Source organism: Dama dama, chromosome 11, assembly GCF_033118175.1.
Source record: "Dama dama isolate Ldn47 chromosome 11, ASM3311817v1, whole genome shotgun sequence".
NCBI lineage: Eukaryota > Metazoa > Chordata > Mammalia > Artiodactyla > Cervidae > Dama > Dama dama.
This window is the reverse complement of record NC_083691.1, coordinates 43835112-43855000: the sequence shown is the minus strand read 5'-3', so window position 1 is coordinate 43855000 and position 19889 is coordinate 43835112. Positions and strand designations below refer to the sequence as shown.

Here is a 19889-nt window from a genome sequence, read left to right as displayed (position 1 = left end):
CAATATGACACTTAGATGTCATACTTCTGAAGGGTTAAGTCTTATTTGTCTGAATGGAACTGCAGGACAGTTTTACAGAATGCTTTAGCACAAATACCTATGGTTTACTTTGACGTTACATTTTTTTGTTGGTTTCTTTACTTTAAATACTTGAACTGTTAGACCTTTTACTTTTTTGCTGAGAAAGATGTATTTGTACCAGATTAGAAAAGCTAAACTGTTTCTTTACATTGAATAATCAGCCTGTCATGACAAATCTATCTCCTTCTGCATGAGTAGGTGCCAGTCTGACTGGCTTCTTTTAGGCTCACACTGGGTTTTAAGCTAGATCCATGTGCATGACTGGCAGTGCATTTGTTGGGCCAGATCTAAGGAGCCAGAGAGCGTTCAGCTCCTTTTTGCCTACAAAAGAGCAGCCAGACAACCAGCAAGAGGCCTTGGATGTAACACAAGGTGATACTTACTTAGTCAGCCATTCTTCCTTTTTTCTTATAATTTTTTTAAACTAAGAAGTTATCAATTTCACAAAGAAAAGAGAAATTAAATTATCAAAGAGCCCTTTTTGGAGGCCCAAACTATTTTCATTAGTTCTGCTAATGTAATTTGAAGTTTTCAAAAACACAAAATAATTGTTTTTATAATCCTAAAAATAATTCTTTTTAGAGAAATATAGTACCTACTAGAAACTCATATATATTAGTTTAATGAATGAAAGAAAATGGTTACTGACTTAGAATATAAAACGTTATATCCCAGATTGCTTCCAGATATTGAAAGGAAAGGCTCATTTAGCAACATTAACTTGATCATACACTCTTACGTTTAGAATTCTTTATTTTTACAGCACTCGGGCAAAACAGATGCTATGATTAAAAATGACCATTTCTGTATCTGGAAACAAAGGGCTCTATTTTTTAAAACTCAAGTATGATATATTCAGTTTTGTGAAATGAATACTAATGAAATATATAAATTCTTAAAATGCATTTCTGTTTTTTCTAAACTAATTCTCATACTTTCTGCTCATATATTATAAATAGATCTCAAACTTAAAATTCAGTCTGTTTAATATTTTGCCTATGTATTTTAAACAAATCCAAAATTTAGTAGTTACTACAAAAATAAATGTAATCCCCAGGGTTGATCAAAGATTTAATCTGACCAGATGGGGCAAACTTGAGAAAGATTTTGACTTTCCACTCTGTTTTGCAACAAGAAAGGCTGATTTTTTTCTTTCTTTCTTTCTTTGTTAGAGAAACAGAGATCAGGCCATCCCCAGAGAAATGAGCAGGTGTGGCCATTTATAAGCATGTCTGCTTATATTACAAACCAGCATAAGAAAAGTTTGAAATGGGTTGAAAAGATCTGCTAAACAGTTTTAATGTTTTACTCTAAATCCTATTTATTCAGTCAAGAACTGATCAAGCTAGCAGGAAAATATCTAGTCTACCCAAACCTTTAAAGATCTTGTAATTTTATTTTTTATTTTTATCTTGGGTTGCAAGTGAATAGGTGCACTTTGGTAATCCTTGCCTCTGGACAAGCACAGATTTTTTTTGTCCTTTCTGAATGCCTAATAACAGAGCTTTGCTTCCTGTCTAATGATGAAAGGGTAGCAGTCAAGTTCTTTCTCTTATTTTACTATAAAACTGAGGAATTTCACGGACCTTTTTGAGAAGGGAATCCAATGAAATATTAGCAGTACTAAGTAAAACCCTTTAAAAATTTTAGATAAGTTAAAATATATTTAGCCCAAGTAATAGAAGTTCATTTACTAAAACTATGAAAACACTGAAGAACACAAGTAAGCACAGGATATTGTGTTGTTAAGGGAGTTAAAGGACATGGAATATGGGTTTGTTGGTAGAAATACTCTGCTTTGTTCTGTTATAAATACAGATTTACCAAGACCAAAGATGCAAACTTTGTTGAAATAACATATTTGTAAATTTTGTAAAAGCCTATTTCATGATAATGTGTGTAGACATGTTTCTTAAATAGAAAGCCTTCTCAATCTATAGTTTTCAACTGACTGAATAAAAATATCTAATGTTATAAAAGGCACCCTTGGGTGGGTAATGATCTCAGCAGCTACACTGACAGTTTCTCATGTTTTAATTCACCTTCACAAATCCATGGCATCATTTTTTGGCTAAAGTAATGTCAGTCAGTGACATTTGCGGCAAGTATCAAAAGGACCCCCCATGGCAGCCATTTTTATTTGATTCTTAAGATCCAAAGGCTGCTGAAAGAACAATTGAATAAAGTTGAGGATTGGAGAAGCTTGATTTTCTTGTTCTCTGTGAAATGAAACTCTAGCCTTTTTCTTCCTCTTCCCCTTAAAAGCAAAAGTCTGCTAGGGGGTTGTAACTGTGTCAAAGCCTCTGGGATGCCACTACTGATCACTTTAATTACTACGACTAAGGAGGATAAAATTAAAAGTAGCACCATTGAAGCAGTGGAAGAAAGCTTGCCTAGATGTCGGTGGACTGTGAAATATAAAAATTGCATACCAATACGTTTTTATGGAAAGGAAACAAGGAATTGCATTACTTATTCTTGAAGAGTTTGTCCTTAAATTGTCAAGTTTTACTAGTGCGTCTATCTATGGCAGATTGTAGACCATTTTAGAACGATAAGGAAAATAGTATCTTGTAGACATGCTGTGAAAATATTTTTTCAGTTTATGTCCAAAGTGGTTAGTTATGATCCATCTTCTATATTTGAATATTTAAATCCGTTGTGTTGAAATACAAGCTTTTTGTACCATAACAGGACTTTCGCCTTATTCTGAAGATGTTAGGTAAGAGGAAAGTGGAGCTTAAACGTACCACATTCAGCACTTTTCTGAAGGCTTCTAATTTAAGGTCAAGAACGTAAGTTTTAAATGAATATAAATAAGTTAATTCCTCTTTACCTCTCTGTTTTCAGTAGCACAAAGGGGCATTTAACCTTATTTGTATACTTACCCAAAAGTAAGTAAAAAACTTCTTGTTGTTTTTTAATCACAACAGCAGTAGGGCTTGAGACAAATTTTCTGAACACCAATAATGTAATAGATAGAACCACCCCTTTGAAATCAGACAGACACTGATTTTAATTCTTACTGTGCCATTTACAAGATGTATGACCTTGGGCAGTATGTTTAAGTGCAATTCCATTTCTGTGAAACCAGAGGGACGTTGGTTACCTCAGAGTGGTGAATGGTAAATGAGACAACGCCTGTGAACACACTGCACAGGCACACAGCCAGTATTTACTCAAAAATATAGCTTCTCTCTAAAGATTACGTCCATCTTACAGAAGCTCGAATGTCCTGTATAAATCAGTCTAACTCTCTTAATAATACTGTACAGAAAAAGATAAATGCCATCAGACCCATTGTTAAAAATAGGAAACCTGCTTCAATTTATTTAGGTTTATTTAGACTAGGCAAATAAATGAAAGATAGATAGGTTTCCTATGTATTGAATTTTTCAAATGTAATTTTAAATGACAGCAGTCTTAAAGTTACTTACATTGCATCCCATTGAAAAGATTCCTTTATTTTTTTCAGCAAATTTGGTAAACAGATGACTTATTTACAGCTATGAGTCACTGTCTTCCTTTGAATGCGGAAAGGTGAAAACAGATAACACATTTCTGTATTTGAATAGTTTTAGGCAAACCATCATTGTCAGAAATACTCAAATCTACAAACATACAAAAATAACAAAATAATCATCATCCTTACTCTCTGGTCATTTTATTCCTTGGACATAAACAATATGTTTCTTTTAAGTAGAAGATACAAAGATTTTGTACTATCTATTCTTTAAATAATAATGTAAAAACTGACTTTTAATGAAGCTTTTATATAAAAATTAAGATGAAATAGTTTTATATATAAGGAATCTGGAAATTACTAATACTATCAGTTAAATTGGTTGAATAATCAATTGCTGTAATTACAAGCTTTTCCTTATGACCTTAACAATTAACTTCTATTTTCTCAGTTGGCTCTTTGTCTTAAGAGAACTTAATGGGTAAGAAAACAAACAGCACAGATATGCCATCCCACTGGAGAGCTCTAGGCCCAAGCAAAATTGTCTCTGTGGTGTTAGGACATTAGTAGAAAAGTAAATCAAGGCAATCTGATAGGGAACTAGAATTCTGTCAATCAGGCTCAAGATTTTGTGCTGTGTCCATAAACTTTGTTTACTGTAGGGTTTTATGAGTTGTAACCTGCCCTTGCAGTGTGTTAATGAGACTAAATCTTGCTACTTGAGAATTGAATTACAGCACACCTCTGGGCTAATGGTTATAAACAGAAAGTCCCATTAGGGCTGCATTCTGATTTGTTCATTTGCATTTTTTTCTATTGTATGGAGAACAATGACAGGTAAATAGGTACAAACAAACAATTTACATGGAAATTGATGAAGTGTCCCTAATTAGTATTTAGAGTTGGTTTTATTAATGATTGTCTGCTTTAAATTGCACTCTTGGTAAGATCTCAGAAACATTTGCAGATGGGAGAATTATTGGGGGAGGAGGAGAAAATGGTAGCTGGTAAGAAAAAGCTAGGTTCTCATTTCATATTCAGAAAGGTAGAATCGTTTATTTCATTTTTATGCAGTTAAGATGACCCAAGACCACTTCATCTTAGTCTGAATCACCAGATTCCAACTCTGCAAGAAGTTATTACTCATGCAGTGAAATTCACTTAAACCTAGTTGCCTGAGGCATATCAAATAATGGTTTTTATTAGTGCTCTTAACTTTTCTTAAATTTGAAAGATGAAAGTTTAGTGAAAAGCTCAATTTTCCTCAGTTGGTCATGTAATTTGGTACTTTTGGGGATCAAATGGTTTGGAGGTTAAGAGCAGGGCCCTGTAGTCAAACAGACCAGAGTTGGACTCCGAGCTCTAACATCAATTCTAGCTGTGAGATCTTGGAACTCTAAAACTAAATATTCTCATTGGTACAAATTGGGTTGTAAAAATTAAATGAGATCATCATGCATATAAAGCACTTAGCACATAAAACCTCAAGAAATATGAATGAGTTCAGTTGCTCAGTTGTGTCCGACTCTTTGTGACCCCATGAACCACAGCACACCAGGCCTCCCTGTCCATCACCAACTCCTGGAGTCCACCCAAACCCATATCCATTGAGTCAGTGATGCCATCCAACCATCTCATCCTCTGTAATCCCCTTCTCGTCCTGCCCTCAGTCTTTCCCAGCATCAGGGTCTTTTCCAATGAGTCAGCTGTTCCCATCAGGTGGCCAAAGTTTCAGCTTCAGCATCAGTCCTTCCAATGAACACCCAGGACTGATCTCCTTTAGGATGTACTGGTTGGTTCTCCTTGCAGCCCAAAGGACTCTCAAGAGTCTTCTCCAACACCACAGTTCAAAAGCATCAATTCTTCTGCACTCAGCTTTCTTTATAGTCCAACACTCACATCCATACATGACCACTGGAAAAACCACAGCCTTGACTAGACAGACCTTTGTTGGCAAAGTAATGTCTCTGCTTTTTAACATGCTATCTAGGTTGGTCATAACTTTCCTTCCAAGGAGTAAGCGTCTTTTAATTTCATGGCTGCAGTCACCATCTGCAGTGATTTTGGAGCCAGAAAAATAAAGTGTGACACTGTTTCCACTGTTTCCCCATCTATGTGCCATGAAGTGATGGGACCGGATGCTATGATCTTAGTTCTCTGAATGTTGAGCTTTAAGCCAACACCAAAAATCACCATTATCAAGCCTGCCTTTCCTTTTATTTTCTAAGTTTAGAAACACTAATACTAAACTGAGGATTTTTGTGTATTATTATTGCATCTTCAGTTTCACTCTACCCAGTGTATACTACTCCTCTAATTACAAATAAGTCTGCCTCTCTAAATATTGAGAAAATTAATTTCTCTTGAATGTTAGCTCTCTAGTCTTTTGCCCCTACCACAACCATCCAAGCCAGAAACCTGTCATCTCATCTCTTTCTTCCTTTCCCCCAGGACTTTTAAAAAATAACTTTAATTGCAAAAGTAGTGTGGTTATATTATAGAAAGTTAGAAAATGAAGAGAAATTGAGAAAACAAAAATATCATATTTCCATACCCTGATAGCTCCACCATGACAACTTTGTAAATAACCTTCCAGGTGTGCATATATATTTTGCTAAAAAGACAAAATTAAGTTATTAATGTATAAACTATTCTTACAGTCATTGTATTTTCTCTCATTTAATACTACAGTTATATTCAGATTTCTTTAATTGATTCAGCAGTGTCCTTTATAGCTGGTTTATCCAACCGGTGTCTAACCCAGGACTATACACTGCATCTGGTCAGGTCCCTTTTATTGGTGGGGATGATGTTTTTGTTCTGTATTTGCTTTTATAACTCTCTCTTATTAAAATGACCAGGTCAGTTAGCCTGAATATCCTACTTCGTAGGTTTGTTTGCTTCCTTGTTGTGTCATTTATCATGTTTCTCTATCCCCTGTGTTTATGATGAACTGGAGATTTTATCTAAAGGCTTAGTAAATTCACTCTAGACATTTGGGCTAGAATATTACAGGTGGTGCTTGCTTCATGTGCTTCACATCAAAAAATATGTTACATATGGTTGACTCAACATTAGAGATGCTAAGATTGACCATTAGAGTAGTGGTTTTTAATCCCTGATCTAGTTCTGATCTCTTCATTTAAAATTAGGTTTTCCTCTTACAACCAGGAAATAATCTATATGGTATTACTTAATTAACCACATGATCTAATTATTAATGTGTAAAATAATCCCAAACATAATGGTCTAAAATTATTTTTATTCTCACAGATTCTGTGGGTCAGGATTTCAGATAGGGTACAGTGTGTGTGCTTTGTCTCTGTTCCACATTGTCTGCAGTCTCAGCTGGGGAGACTTGAGCAGTTGGAAGTGACCCAAAGTGGCTAAATGCTGAGATTCTGAAGAAGCCTTTATTCACATGTCTGATAAGTGAGCTCAGAAGACTCAAGACTGACCTTGGCTGGGAATGTGAACTAGTGCACCTGCATATAGCTTGGGATTCTCACAACATGACAGCTGGGTTCCCAGAACATATAAAATGCAAGAATTTCAAGAGAACTGGGTGAAAGGGTATAGCCTTTTCTGACCCAGCCTTGGAAGTCACCTTCAACACATCTACTTTCTGTTGATTATATACAAGTCACTTACACTAGCCCATACTCAAGGGGAAGGGAATTAAATATGTCACCTCTTGATAAGAAAATAGCAAGGTCACACTGCAAAAAGTTTGTAGGATGAGAAATACTGTCATGGCCATCTTTAGAAAATATGTAATATAAATATCCAGTTTCCCATCAAACATTTTCTTAAGAGCTTTAATAATAGTTCATAAACCTTGCTAGAATCATTCTTTTATGTATGGCAAGGTTTCATTTTTTTAAAATTTTGCCTTTTTAAAAATTATAGCTGGCATCATTTTATAAAGTGGAGTTTTCTGTCATGTCATTAACTGGGCTATTTATTAGTTGCTCTAAACTTCTCTTCCCACTGGAAAGACAGGCTAAGTGCTTGATTTTTTTCCCCCAATTACTAATTTTGGGGAATTCTCTTTTTTAAAATTATTTATTTATTTATTTGGCTATGCCGTATTTCAGTTGCAGTACACTAGGTTTTCAGTCTTCGTTGCAGCACTTGGGATCTTTAGTTGCAGCATGTGAACTCTTAGTTGTGGTATGTGGGATCCACTTCCCCAACCAGGATCAAACCCGGACCTCCTGCTTTGGGACCTCAGAGTCCCAGCTGCTGGACCACCAGGAAGTCCCAGGGAGTTCTATTAAAAGCACCCGCAGATGAGTTTCTATTTCCTTCTGAGAACTTTTTGAATGTCATAATGAACTGATGAATTTTCACTGATTCATTGTGTGATTTCATTGATTATTCAATTCATTGCAGTAATTGTTTGTGTACTTGTTTGATACTGAATTGTTTCACTTTCACAGCTCCACTGGGAGCTTCAAGCTTGTCTCTGGGTCCATTTGATACTCCTGTTAATCTACCCTCATTAATTTTGACAGCTCTCAGTTCTAGCCATCTCAAAATTTGTGAACAACTGCCTAGGCTTGAACTCCATCAGTCTAGTGCCTGCCCCTCTCTCTAATGTTATTACCTACCAAGTTTGATTGCTCTTTTTAAACATTCAGACTCATTAACCTCTAACATTTACTGCAGTCGGTTATCCCCTTTTTCATGAAAGCCTCTTCATCTTTGATTCTCAGGATGTATCAGTGTTACAGTTCTCATCCTCTTCCTTCTCTATCTCCTTTTCCTATTTTTACCTAAAAATAGATGTTTTCCATGATTTAGTTAGTAGGTCTTATTTTTCTTGACAGTACTTCTTTAGGTGATTTCGTGTATTCCTGTCACTTCAGCCGTTAGCTCTGCAGTCATAATTTGACTTCACTCCCTAGCATCATTTTCACTTCCCAGCTACTTACATCTTGACTCAAATGTCCAACCAGCCTCTCAAATCTTGTCTATCTTACCCCAGACTTCCAGCCTTTTCCTCTTATAATTCATCTTGGTTTTTCCATTTCTATTTTTGATGCCACAGTTCTAGTTACCCAAGTTTACAACTTCTGAGTCAGCTTTTTTCTTCCCTCTACCTCTAATCAGTTACCAAGAATTGGTACAGGTACTAGTTCTAACTCTGATGCGTTTCTTACACTTGTCTCCTTCCATTCCCATTGCCACTATCCCAGTTCTGAATCTCATTATAGCTTCCTCCTCCTATTTATAAGAGCCTCCTAAGTACTCTCTTTCCAGTCCCTTTATGCCAACCTATTTTACATATTGTTGTTAAATGTACACTTCTGGTTGATCATTCCCCTTGGGGGGAAAAAAAGTTACACACAAAGCAAACTTCTTTCTTCTGAACTCTTTGTGCATTTTAATCGCATCTCCTTATTGTGGCTGTTTTATCTTTCCCTCTGTATTATAAACTTTGTGAGTATAAATTATAAATTTTCATGCCTGAAATTTCTATAGCAAGTACCAAGCCCCAGTGTCTGTACTAAGGACCAAAGATACAAAGATAAGTCAAATCTATCTCCTGCCTTTGAGTGGCTCAGTTCTACTGAGGAGGCATTTGATATGTAGTGTTTTTAAAAGTAGTCACATACGCTACACACACACACACACACACACACACACACACACACACACACACACACACACACACACACACACACACACACACACACCTGTAGCAACAGAAAAGAAGGAGAACTTCTTTCCACCAGCAAGGAGGACAGAAGAGTAGTCAGAGAAGTTTAGTGGATTTAAAATGAATCTTGAAGAATGAGTAGGGGTTAAATAGATGAGAGAAGAACTTTCCAGGAAGATGAAATGATATATTCATTTCAAGTCCATGGATGCATGAAACCACATGATACAAACAATTTGTATAAATAGATGTGAGGTTTTATAGAGATTGGAAGAGGTTAAGAGAAGGTAACTACAGATATTTTGGGGCCAGATTATTTCAGGCTTTGTTTTGTCATAATAATAATGCCTTATGTCATATACTTTCCAGTTTTTAATTTCACATTGATTATTTACAATTCATAATAACCTGTTTTTAGGAGGCAGAACCTAATTTATTTAATTCTCTGTCATTTTTAGTTATTTCAAATACCAAAACCCACACTAGATTTTACTTTTTCTTTTCAGTGTGTGTCTAGGGGGAGAGTAGAAATGGGGATAGTAGTACATCAGTACCTAATTCTGATTTTAAAACTATCAACAATAACTGAGGAGCTAATGTGCTATCCTATTCCTGCTGTAGCCCCCTAAAAATACTGTTTTCTATATTTGATCAACATGATGTAGCAGCATTTTCTACTATCAGAAATTTCCTTTAGTCAGTGCTGTATGCCTTTACTAGAAATGTGCAAGTTAAATTTTAATCTTAAAAAAAAATGTATTAATTGAAATTCTGTTTTCAGTATTGTGACTTTTTTCCTAAAAGCCCGGTCATTTTATTAATAGTTGATCCTGCTACTTTCTCAGTAATTATATTGCCAAGCATTCTTTAAAGGCTACTTTGAATTTTTAACAGACATTTTAATACAATAATTTGTAAATGTTTTTAAAAATCTGATTCTTGGATGTCTTTTAAAAATGGTGTGACATCCAACTGATATAGAGCATCCTATTTATAATGTGGGCCAAGCACCATGCTGTAAACCAGTTACTATCATGATGATCAGATTGAAAATGAAATTGCATTTCTGTCAATTACTGAGTTGGCAACTGTTCAATATATCTTAGCAGCAAGATGAAGAGCGACGTCGGCAGCTGAGAGAGAGAGCTCGTCAGCTAATAGCAGAAGCTCGATCTGGAGTGAAGATGTCAGAACTTCCCAGCTATGGTGAAATGGCTGCAGAAAAGTTGAAAGAAAGGTCAAAGGCATCTGGAGGTGAGTTTAAGAATCTTGTATCATATTCTACAGACAACCCAGAAATCCGCGATGGACCTTTTGGGACATTTTATTCTTACTTCAAAATGTTGTGCATCAAATACATAAAGTTTCTAACCTATTGGTGGGTTGCTAAAAACTTAAAGAAAACATAGTAAATCAGAAGATGACTATGACCATTTTCAAAATCAACTCTTTGACTTAATTTTTAACAACTCAGGAAATACTTTGATTATGATTAAGTATGATTAGTACTCGAGAAATACCAAGAATATGATTTAGGAGAAAACTCTGACAGGCCTTAGTTTGTGATTCCCCATGATGTCTCATTAATTGTATTAGAATGAGTAAAATGCAATCAAGTTCTCAGCATCTGGATCACAAGACTTGTTAGTGGAGAGCTTTGGCATGAGAGATTTTTACTTTGAACCAGATCTTTGGAAAGTAACTTTAACAATGTTTCCAGCACTATAGCGTGACATGTAAGAATTTTTAATAAGTCCCATATGCATTTCTCTTAGTCTTCTTATTTGAAGAGGGTCGTTTTCAATATCTGTAGAAATTTTTCTAAGCTTGATGTTGGAACAAGGACTATATATACATATAATTAAAAGGAATTTTAATTTTACCCCTCAGTGCTCAATTTGGGCACTTTTAACTTGAAACTTTTTACATTTTTATTTTAGTAGTATATTCAAAAGGGCTTTTTTATTTCAAAGGTACGTGACCTATTTATCTACCAGAACATGCCAGGTACTTGTTCTGAGTTAATCTTAAATGCTAAGATCATTCTGGAGAGTAGGCAAGTGAGGACTCGAATAAAACCTTAGAGAACTGAAACAAAGGAAACTATTTCTAGGTCAATAATAAGTTTCTTCATAGTAAACTGAAACTTACTGCTGTTATTTCTAATTGATCCCTTATAGTAAAATCTTACTGTTGTAGAGTGTTCCAACAAATGCCTATAGCATGTTATCTTCCATCCCCATATATTTGAAAGCTGCTTTTCCAAATAGCTATGAATCTGTCCATCTGGTATTCTCAGAATGTTTGTTTCTTAGTTAAGTCTTTCATCTTACCTTTTCAACTCCTGTCATTCAGAATTTTTATTACAGTTTCTATACTCACTACTAAAGTTTTATAGTAATGGCAGTAACCACTCACAGCTACATTTATACAATGCTGTTATAATTTGCTTTCATTTATTATTAGTAACAAGACATTTCTTTGATATCATAGAAATTCCAGATATTCTAAGTAAACCTTAGATATCTCTGCCTCCTTGTATCTCAGAATGATAAAAAAAAATAGCCTCATATTCTTGACCCTCCAGATCGACTGTCCTAAAGCTACTGATACCATCTCCATGTGACATTGTAAACCCATAGAAGACTAAACATAAAATAGAGAGGCATCCACTGTCTCTCTTAATGTTTTTTTCTTAACAGAGAGCGGATAACAGTGCTAAATGAGTTGTGAACTCTGGGAAGACTAAGGATTAAAATTTTCTGATTAAGGGTCTGGGGTGAGTCAGCTATGTAATTGGTCTTATCTCTATAATCCAATCCCAGTTGAGGCTAAGCCAGAACTAGACTAGGTAGAGAGACTTAGTCAGTGTTACAACCCCCAAAATGGGTAGCTTCCCAGCCTGGTAACTAGGGAAAGTGAAGACCTGATTTTGGCATCATTCAACAGTCAACAAAGTGAATAAAGAACAAGTGAGGCTTGGATGTCTGAAACTAACAAAGAAGTACAGACTATAAAAGGAAAAGCCAGATGAAATGAAGATGGGACAGGGTTCAGCAGATGACTTATGAGAACCTGTTGAAGAGTCAAGACTTGGTCTTCCCTAAGAAGACCAAGGTCATCAGGGCCCACTTCTCTCATAGACCATACCATACCTTGGATGTTGGAAGTGGCCACATATCAGATGGGAGGCTCTTAATCAGAGCTAAAGTTGACTTTCAAGTGGTACAGGCCTATTCCTTGACCTGGATATTGGCCTGTCTTCATAAAGGTGTATGGATCTGACTAGCTGTGCTCTGGCATCAAAGCCTAAGCTGAAAATTTCAAGGCCAGGATGGAAGAGACCTTTAGGTCAAGGGAAAGGGTAAGATTCCTTCCTAGAGTTCAACCATTCATACATACACATTTATCTGTTTAGTGGTGCCAGCCATTGTGTTGGGCCAGGATTTGGCAAACTTCCTAGCAAGGGCCAGAGTAAATTTTTATAGGCTTTGCAGCCCATATGTTCTCTTTCTTAACTGCTTGACTCTGCCCTTGTAGATTTGAACAATATGTAAATTAATGGGCATGCCTGTTATTTAACCTGAAAGGGTGGTAGGCTGGATTTTGCCCCCATGCTATAGTTTGCTGGCATTAACATAGCAAATTAGAAATTCACTTGATTTCACAGGAGTCTAATTCCTAAATGAAAATGACCCTATGGGGTCGATAAGTCAGGAAAAACAATTAACAAATTAGTGTCCACTCTTCCACTGTCTAATGGGAATTACCAAATCTGAATAAGGAATGGTGCAGAATGAGAAAGGAGTGTGTAGAGACCAGCCTAGATGATGGACTAGAGAGGGAAATTTTTTGGAAGCGGTAGTCCAGAGTAACAAAGAAGAGGCAGTAGTCAAGAGCTGAAATAATAAGGTGAAAGCGCAACCTAGGGGATGTGTTGAACTTGATACTCAGACTCATTGCCTGAACCTACTTGAAATGCTTCCTTTTTTCCATTCTCAGCAGCCAGCCTCAGTGAGGAAAAGAAACTTGCTAAGTTTGAGGTGAGGTGTCATGAGCCTCAGGTATTCACAGAAAATATTTGCAAGTTATTTTAGGTCTCTGAAGTCAGGTATCCAAGCATCCCACTTGCATCCTATTTCAACCATAAATAGCCTAATTCTTATGAAATAACAGAACCCATCCAAGGAATTACAGCTTAGCTTTTACTTATTCTCCTCTTAAAATAATTTGAAGGCTTAGAAGAGAGTCAGGTGATATTGTGGTATTCTACATGTGTTTTTTCAATTTTTGCTTCATTTTTTAGTTGTAGACCTGTAACAGCCTTTTAAACTCCTCATTTTAGGTAACAAACTTATGGGTTCATTTATTATATTGATCTTACTTGGCAAAGTACAGTTGTTTAGGGCCAAAGTGTGATATTTTCATTTTTAGTTATATGGTATTGTGGTCAGAGAATATGGCCTGAATTTCTGCTTTGAGAATTAAAAAGTATTTATTTTGTCCAAACAAATGTTGTATTTTTATTAGTGGTCCATGGGCACTTGCAAGGAAGGTGTTAGCCTAGTTTAAAGATTATATTATATCCATTATATATTACATGGTATATATTATATAGATTTTATATATTTATATATACTTAAATCTGTGTATATTTTGTGTCATATCTCTGATACCTATCATATCATATATATGATATTTTATGTCACATCTATTTATTTTTATTCTGTAGTTTATTGGTTTGGTTTGAGTTAAGTTAGAGTCATTTAACTTTTGTTTTAAAGGGATCATTTAACTATTAAGCGGACATTTTTGCCCCTCTTTGATTTAGATGGAATAGTATACTTTGTTTTTGGATTTCAAATGGATAAATGAAAATTAAAAAATTTTATCCATGAGACTGTGTGCCTGCATTATCCTTATTTCAGTTATGGTAAATAGATTTGTCTAAATTTGTTCAACCAAAATAAAATCTTACAGGCCTTCAGTAATTTTTATTTTCAGCTTTCATTAATAATATATTTGTATTGTTTTCTATCGTTTGATTTTTATAGGATAACTTTACAAGTTATAAATTTTACAGGGGCCTTCAGTGAGAATTTTTAAATCATGATACAAATAAGATATCTTATTCTGAAAATTTTTTTTTCTGGAAATAAACAGTTTCATGTAAACGTAGGTGTCCTCTAAGCTACAATTTTGTGTGAATATGTTTTTAACAGTAGCCTCAACTTCTTTTGTTTTTTAAGTGCAGATATTCTTTTTTTTTTCCTTACTGTTACCTTATATTCACACTTTTCATGCAATTTATTTATAAATGATAAGTCTTATAAGACTGGCCTTATTTCTGTGCTGTTAATCATACCATTGGGATCCCCATTTTGTTTATAGGGCTATACAGGGTCCGTTGGAATGCATTGTCTCATTCCAGTGTATGTATAAATCTCTTTATACCTTTCCCTACATACAGGCCATACTTGCAAACCACCTTCCATTGTGTATTGTATCTCTAGTTTACTTTATGCCATGCTTATCTAGTGGGTTTTAAATGGTTAGCCTTAAAGATATATATATATATTCTTATAGATATCATATATTTAATATGTAATATTTTAAGCACACACACAGACACACATGTACTTTAGTTCTGCTAAAATTCATTTAGAGTATTTCGATAAGTATTAAGAAATGTATGTAACAATAACTGTTGAAAAAAATTCAAGTGTTCATTGTAAAATGAAGTCAGTGAATGAAAAGAAAGTGGAAATCTATTCTTAAGAAAACCTGAGCATTAGAGGAGATCAAGTTTTACTCTTCCCCTTCCCAAATAGTAATCCTTTTATCTGAGGTTAACAATCCATTTATAAACTTTGAGTTAGCCTATTCAGCATTACTGGTGAGGGGTAGTATGGGTAGAGATTTCATTTAGCCAGGAAGTAAAGTGAATGGCACCTATTTAACATCACACATTATCCTGGCACTGTGTAAAGGAGTAATGACTATCCCACTGCATAACCCCAGGACCTGAAGTACCCAGATCCAACCACTGTTCCAGACTTAGCTTCTTTTCATAACAATGCCATCCTTCTAGTCACTCTGTCTGGAGAGTCAGTGTTGACATCTGTCTCACTCTTCCTCTCATCAGTATCCCTCCCAACTACGCAGTATCAAGTTGGTTTTCAAGTCATACCCACTCCCAATTATTTTATGGTAGGTTACGCTCTCTATACTACTTGCCTGGAGGTTATAACAGTCTCCAACATGGATTTCCTGCCTCCACCCTTTCTGTTCTAGAGTGCATTGTCTTAATCAGCGATCTCGGAACGAAGGGTGATGTCACATGGCTGGTATACTCCTGTGTGCAATCCCTGAACCACTTTTTCTTTCACATATGAAGGCATATCAGAACTTAAGCAAGAGCAATATTTTAGGAAAATATTGGAGATACTTTAATTCATAAAAACATAAGCTTCAGTGCTTCTGTAGTAACTATACATATTTCACAACTGATTACCATAAAACACTGTGGTAGAAAACTGCTTATATAGACTGTTCTCAACTTAAACAACACATTGCCAATCATGTTTGACCAGCAAACCAGTGTCCGTCTGTTCCTACCAAGTAAAATCTTTTTACCTTTTAAGTCTTACTTCCCATTATTTCACTTTAAGTATGCTTGAGCCAAATAGGACTTTACACCATTCTTTGAACATAATCTACACTTTCCTGCTCTCATGCCTGTAAAACTCTTCCCTCAATTGTACTTTTTGAAATTCTGTACATTTCTGAAGACTCAATTTAAAGGTTAGTACTTCCAAAAAATAGTTCCTTGTGCTACTGGCAAAAGAATAATCTTTTCATCCTTGGAATTGCCTCCGTATCTTATTTTTACTTCATAACACTTAACTGTCCTACATGGTATTATAGTCATTTGTATGTATAACTTTTGGTCCCTGGATTGGGAAGGTCCCCTGGAGAAGGGATAGACTACCCACTCCAGTATTCTTGGGCTTCTCTGGTGCCTCAGATGGTAAAGACTCTGCCCACAATATGGGAGACCTGTGTTCAATCCCTGGGTTGGGAAGATCCCCTGGAGAAGGGAATGGCTACCCAGTCCAGTATTCTTGCCTGGATAATTCGAGGGACAGAGGAGCCTAGCAGACTACAATCCATGGGGTCACAAAGAGTCGGACATGACTGAGTGACTTTCACTTATATATAACTTTAAAGTGGAATAAATGTCTTAATAAAACTTGATATCTTATAAAACTTGATATTTCTTCAACATCTAGCAGTGTTTTGTAAATTGCAGTTGCAGTATACAATAGAAGTTTCTTGAATAAGTAAATGAATGAATGCTGAATTTTGTGCTTTCACTCTAGATTAATTATGGACAGTAGAAATCAATAGAGGCTGGTTGCAGGAACAAAATACCACACTCTAAAATCTATTGGTAGTAAATTCTTTGACAGGAGGAAGTGTTCTGAACACTTCTTGGTACTCAGGAAATATTTGTTCATTCATTTCCCTTTACTACAGAATTATTTAGAGAAGAATTTTTGAGAACAATGAAGATGATGGTGCTGACTTTTATGAAAGTAGTCAAATAGTTGTACTAAGCACAGTCGATTAGAAAAGCTCTCTCAACTAATTGTACTTAAATAATATAGCCAAGTATAATACCTTAATGATTTGAAAGCATTTAGCAATATTTTCCCTTGGGGGCATTTCTCATTCTTTTTCTCTCTGTTGTATTCTTCTAAATGGCTTCCATTAGGAACTCTTCAATAAATGTAAACTATTATTATTAATATTAATGCTCACAGTAAATATTTACTTGGGAAGCCCAAAATCAAACACACACTGTACAGGGAAAAGGACAAATATTGAAGGTTTAAGCCAAAGTTATAGAATTTAGAATTTCTCAATTGCAATAACCTTTGGAACATCTCATTATTAATAAAAGTTGCCCTATGAAAAATAAACTGTAGAATAGTAGGGATATTTTTCAACTCCCAGGGCTAGACAGATAATTTCTCCAAAAGGTACATTGTCTGTCAATAGCAGAATTTAAAGCTTAACTTCTAATATACAAATCTACTGCTATGCCTTTTTAAATAGATAATATTGAAAATTACTTAACCAACTTATCATTAGGATTTAAAAAGGAAAAATATGTAATTAAGTCTTTTAAAAAGATATCATTAATTAATTATGACCTAGTACATTTTGCTAAATGTATAAAAAAAATAGTATAAGGCTACCTCATTCCCATGTACTTTTGAATAATAACAGTGTTTTCCCAGCTTTATGTCTTCCATGATGTACTGACTTAATTGTTTCTGAACTTTGTTTTGCGTAAAGGTACTGTCTGTTCATATCTCAATGTTTGTTCTTAATTTGTCTATAATGCTTTTGATCATATTTCATTAATAGTACAAAAGCACTTAAATCTTCATGCAGATAATTTAAAAATAGCTACAAGTTTATAAAGAATGGTTTGTTTCTTTATATATTTATATCTAATAAATGATAAAATGTGAAATTTAAGAAATATTATTTGGTGACTTTTTTATTTGAGACTTTTTTATCAAACCAACTTTATTTTTATTTACTGTCATTAGAAATTAGCAGGAGATTACATTTTAAAATATAGGGATTCAATGAGCTCAATAATTCAGAGGCAGCATGTGACAAATTGTCAAAATCTTTGCATCTGCTTTGATGTGACAATTCATCTTTGACATAGAAATGTAAAATATAAATGTTAATCCAATAATGAAATATTGACTTAAAACTGATTTCTTAACTTGCTTGTCTGTGTCAGACCTGAATTTGAACCGTCATTAAAATACTGATTTTTCTTTCCTATATAAAATAGAAATAATATACTAATAATATACTAACATTATTGCTACATGTTCCTACAGATGAAAATGATAATCTTGAGATAAATACTAACGAGGAGATTCCTGAAGGCTTTGTTTTAGGAGGTGGAGATGAACTTACTAACTTAGAAAGTGACCTTGATACTCCCGGTAATTTCAAATTATAAATACTTTGTGTCCTACTGCATGGCAAACTCTTCTGTTACATTTTTATTATTATCTCACCAATAGTGATAGTAAATTCTTTTGGTCGTTTTATTACATCTTATGCCCTCACAAATCATTTAGCTAACTCCACCTTCCATCAATTTTATATCATTATTTTGTTTTAGGCTTAATGTTAAAATTAGCAATAATATTGAAATGGCAAATTTTAGCTTTTCTCTTATTACTAAGATTCACTTTGGTATTTTATGGGACAATTTGTAGACATTCTATCATTGGTTCCCTTCTCAGCCTAAATATTTTGTTGTGATGTTCTAAGATACAGATGAAGCATATGGAATGCTTCAAATTGTAATCTAAACCATGGATCAGATTTCCTGATTTGGTTTGAAATTGGTAGTCTTAGTAGAAATATTATTTTGTAAATTTTGTGCTTACCTTAAGTATTTAAATATTACTACTAATAAATTATTTTATATGTGTTTAATGATTACAGTAAAACTCTTTGAAAACTGCTTGTATAGATTACAATTAAATTAATCTCCTATTGTATATCAATAGATATCATACCAGTAATCACATTTGCAATTGAACTTCTGAGTTCTTGCATTAAATATAAAGATAGTTGCTTGTGGTTTAATAGATGAGTGTTCCATATGCATTACCTTTATAAGTCAGCAGCAGGTAGCTTTGTATACATGAGGGGTTCCATAAATGCTTATTAAATTGAATTCTTATAGCAGTAAAATGTCTTTGGCAATTACAGGTAAGAAAGTGAAATCCCTAATGTTTGTCTTTTCCTGTGGAAAGCTGTAGGGAGGGAGAGACTCTCCCCAGCCATGGCCTGTCCCTGCAGTGCTAACCTGCTCTGCTTCTTCCCTGTTTGAAATCATGCTATTATTTCTGCAAAAAACAGTCAACCAGAGTCTTCCTAACTATGGAGAGCAGCCCCCGCCCCGCACCCCCCCCCCCCCCCGCAAAAAAAAAAAAATCTGTGTCTCTTGTCAGTAGTTCCTTCATGGCTTGGTATTAAGTAATACTTTACTAGATACAGGGCAATATGTTTATAATTGTTCAAGTCCAGGAAAATGCTGATATTTAAGGAAATTTTTTAAAATTTTAACCCAAAATTAGGACTGCCTTTTACTTCTTTCAGTTTAAAATACCTACTCACCCTCTCACCACAGCCACCATCAAAGTCTTTCAGAAATCAGTATCATCTCTTTACCGCTGAGGGCACCTATAAGTTCAGAATTAAAGCCTTAACATTTGATTCATGGAAGTATAAAATCAGTGACAATCAGTGGTACATATTTCCTGATTTAATAGTAGATTATGAAGACAGGAGAAATTAACCCTTTTTGAGTACGGCAAGGAGAACTTCTTAGCTTTAGTTATAGCAACTTTGTGAGATATTTTAGTGTATTTAAAGGCTGACTAATATTAAGGCCTAACAGGCTTGACTCTTATCCTTTTTAAAAACACTCTTCCTACTTTTTTGTATACCAAAAAAGAAAACACATCTCAGTCTTCCTGTTTTTTGGAGTTAACTAATACATTGTTTACAGTTCTCAAGCATGCCAAGTGTTGGCATGTACATAGGACAGATTTCCAATTCAGACTATGG

General features: G+C 34.8%; 1 protein-coding gene across 4 annotated transcripts in view; it reads left to right on the top strand.

Moving 5' to 3' along the window:
• Nucleotides 1-19889, top strand: part of EHBP1 (EH domain binding protein 1) — a 339975-nt gene that overhangs the window by 270952 nt on the left and 49134 nt on the right. The window contains exons 15-16 of one of the 4 annotated variants that reach the window (XM_061155209.1): nt 10319-10463; nt 18140-18247. In XM_061155209.1, the coding sequence (XP_061011192.1) occupies nt 10319-10463; nt 18140-18247 (253 nt within the window). Of the gene's footprint in view, nt 1-10315; nt 10464-18139; nt 18248-19889 lie in introns of all 4 variants that reach the window. The other 3 variants (XM_061155208.1, XM_061155211.1, XM_061155210.1) reach the window with 3 other exon arrangements.